The sequence below is a fragment of the Cyprinus carpio genome, chromosome B24, assembly GCF_018340385.1.
Source record: "Cyprinus carpio isolate SPL01 chromosome B24, ASM1834038v1, whole genome shotgun sequence".
Lineage (NCBI taxonomy): Eukaryota > Metazoa > Chordata > Actinopteri > Cypriniformes > Cyprinidae > Cyprinus > Cyprinus carpio.
Window position 1 is genome coordinate 9,271,615 of NC_056620.1, and position 3,493 is coordinate 9,275,107.

Here is a 3,493-nt window from a genome sequence, read left to right on the forward strand (position 1 = left end):
TGGGGTAAAACCAGTACTGATTACCAGGGCCCCAAAGGAAGAGAGGGCCCTTGAAAAGTCTGGAATATATTTTATTTTACCTGGATATTTTCATGGGGGCCCATCAGGACTGCCTATGCATAGGGCCCGGGATCTTGTAAAACGCCTCTGCATGGGATGCCTGTGTAATTTCCTATTTAAATAGCAGTTTATACGTTAATAAGGTCTGTGGTTAACATTAACCTTAATTGAATAAAGAAGTTTTATATTTTTAAAAGCTCTGGTGTGTAAAATGTGTTTGTTGGGACCTTAAAAGATATGAGATTTCAAAAGAATATTTTATTTGTTCATATTTTGAACAACTGAAAGTATTCACACACAAAAAATATATATATATGTTAAATTATTTGATTAATGTTGACAGAATAAAAAGTAAAATAAACACAAACACAAGTCATTCATACATGTTTTAGAAGGAATCAAACTGCACTTCATGGTTCAAGAGGTTCCTTTCCACTTCTACTTTCACACTAAACCATTTTTTTACAGATACTAAGTTTCAGTATGTCTGTAGTTATCAGCTGAGATGTCGTTGTTGCATTTATTCTTCGATCATGTGGTGGATTGCTCATCTTTAGGGTTTCTCCCACAAAGATGCAGCAGGGTCTTTTGGTAATTTCTTGCCAGAAAGAAGTACATGACAGGATCCAACACGCCACTTATGCATGTTAAAGCTGAGGTGATGCGATTTCCTAAATGCAACATTTGTCTTTCGGATTCTGACCTTGACATGTCATCATGCTGTAGGATAAATACAAATCGGTTGATATGATAGGGCACAAATGCAATCAAGAAGTTAACCACGGTTAGAACGATCATTCTCATTGCCTTATGCTGAGCAGGCGTCCTTTCTTGAAAAGTCATCTGTTTTACTTTGGCAAATATGAGAATATAAGAAATGCTCAGGATGACCAGAGGTATCACAAATGCAATAGCAGTAGACACCAACGCACCGGTGGGATTGGAGGACTTCTCTATGTACAGCTTTTCACACACTGTCACATTCACAATTTGTCGAGTTACTTCTTTTTTAGAGAATAGGACAGGCAACATGGAAATAGTCACCATGACCCACAGCACTGCAGATACCACTTTGGCGTTCCTGGTCTTTCTCAGATTGTGAGTTTTGTGTGGTACAACACAAGCCAACAGACGGTCTACACTGATACAAGTCATGAAGCACATGCTGCAGTAGAGGTTGACGAAGAACAGGAAACCAACCACGCGGCAGGCCCATTCACCAAGAGGCCAGTGATTGTCTGACATGTGGTAGATCACTCGCATGGGGAGCACCAAGACGTAAGACATGTCCGCTATAGCCAGGTGCTTCAGAAACTCTTTGGAAGGGGTGTGGTTGGTGTTGCGGTGGCAGAACACCCAAAGTGCCAGGGCGTTACTCGGGACTGAGAGGATGAAGATGACAATGTAGAAGGTTGTGAGCAGGATGTTCTCCAAGTGAGAGCTGAGGTAAATCCCCTCCATGGAGTGATTTGACATAGGGCAGGTCTATACTATGAGACAGAATAAGTATCAGATATTATATCTAGCTTATCTATGATAATGTATAAAAAAGTTTGGAAATTATGTATTCTGTGTTATTATTATATAACAGTAGAGTCATTGGAGCTATACATTCACAAATTGAAGTGTGGATATTTTCCAAAAATGTTTAACAAATCAACATTTTAGATTCTTTAGTAGCTACCATTTGCTTACAGTTCTGCACACTATGTATTCAATAAAGTGTGTCCAACTTTTGACCGGTTTTAGCAAAATGGTTTTCTCAAGAACTGCAGAAGTGACAAAGTGATTGTTGAAATGAAAACTTGACTAGCAATTTGACTGTATGTCTTTGAAGTTAAAAGGTCTATTCATATGAAAATACTGTTTTATTTTTATTATTTAAAACAACATAAATTACGAGAAATAACCAGACATTTTTTATTAAATAATGTGTGTATATATATTTATAAAGTGTATTAGCATTAAGAACTTTAAGTCAAACAACATTCTGTTTACCAAGGTAAATCACTGTTAAAAAAACAACATTTTAAAAGTCACTAAGAAAGCATTTTTCCTTTATTTAAAAAAAAGGTCAACAATATTAATGTCATTATTAGTATTGCTCTTATTATTTGGGTACTTACAAGTAGGTTATAGTCTTCCCCGCCAGCCAGCACATTGACTTAATAATAAATGTCTCCTTTGGCTACAGACCAAATGAATGTTGTGTTTGCTCATCTGTTTCCTCTTTTTGTCATATGCTTTGACTTCACGTAGGAGGTATCACACAAAAATGATTCAGCCCTTCTACAACATCCCCATTAACACACACCTCCCTCTACTGGTCTCTTTACCTGCTGTATGCGATGATTACATCTTCATAACAATTCTTCATAAAACAAACCTGGCGTTGTTCAAATTTACAGTATAACGTTGAAGCTATTTGAGTGCAAATCCACTTAGGCTAGAGTGTATTAAGTTTTAAAATAGCAGTAAGATAGCTGGTCATTCATGCTGTAGTTTGGACATATGGAGATCAAAATTAGAAAACAACCTACAGTTTCCTAAATTTCCAGGTCACTACTTAGTCATATTTCAAGTTATCCTAACAGGAGCAAAAGCACCATTTTTTTAGCATATTTCATGAGTTAAATATATCCTGAAGCACAGTATAAATAACTTAATTGAGATATCTGAAAAAGAACACTGATCAAAATTAGAGGACACGTTCAGATACATCCCAGTTATTAAGAGGAAACTAGGGGTGAGGAGAAGGGTGTCAGCCTAGCCCTAGAGCAAAGCCCAGGAAGGGCTCCTGATCTCCAGTCAAGCACAGGATGGGCTCCTGTTCCTGAGTCAAGCCCAGGATGGGCTCCTGTTCCCAAGTCAAGCCCAGGAAGGGCTCCTGTTCCCGAGTCAAGCCCAGGATGGGCTCCTGTTAATAAGTCAAGCGCAGGATGGGCTCCTGTTAATAAGTCAAGCGCAGGATGGGCTCCTGTTCCCGAATCAAGGCCAGAAAGGGCTCCTGTTCCCAAGTCAAGCTCAGGGGCTCCTGTTCCCGAGTCAAGCCCAGGATGGGCTCCTGTTACTGAGTCAAGCGCAGGATGGGCTCCTGTTCACGAGTCAAGGCCAGAAAGGGCTCCTGTTCCCGAGTCAAGGCCAGAAAGGGCTCCTGTTCCCGAGTCAAGCTCAGGGGCTCCTGTTCCCGAGTCAAGGGCAGGAAGGGCTCCTGTTCCCAAGTCAAGCCCAGGAAGGGCTCCTGTACACGAGTCAAGACCAGGAAGGGCTCCTGTTCACGAGTCAAGACCAGGAAGGGCTCCTGTAACCGAGTCAAGCCCAGGATGGGATCCTGTTCCCGAGTCAAGGCCAGGAAGGGCTCCTGTTCCCGAGACAAGCCCAGGATGGGCTCCTGTTACTGAGTCAAGCGCAGGATGGGCTCCTGTTCACGAGT

General features: G+C 40.9%; 1 protein-coding gene across 1 annotated transcript; it reads right to left on the reverse strand.

Moving 5' to 3' along the window:
• Positions 1 to 238: 238 nt before the first annotated feature.
• LOC109052289 (uracil nucleotide/cysteinyl leukotriene receptor-like) lies at positions 239 to 2,963 on the reverse strand. Its single transcript, XM_042752334.1, has 2 exons — positions 2,187 to 2,963; positions 239 to 1,550 (listed from the first exon to the last, which is right to left on the reverse strand). The coding sequence occupies exon 2, from the start codon at positions 1,534 to 1,536 to the stop codon at positions 592 to 594; it is 945 nt and encodes a 314-aa protein (XP_042608268.1). The 5' UTR covers positions 1,537 to 1,550; positions 2,187 to 2,963; the 3' UTR covers positions 239 to 591.
• Positions 2,964 to 3,493: the final 530 nt, after the last annotated feature.

What these genes read in the sequence shown, in the direction of transcription:
- LOC109052289 (XM_042752334.1), bottom strand. Translation starts at nt 1,536, where the DNA reads ATGTCAAATCACTCCATGGAGGGGATTTACCTCAGCTCTCACTTGGAG.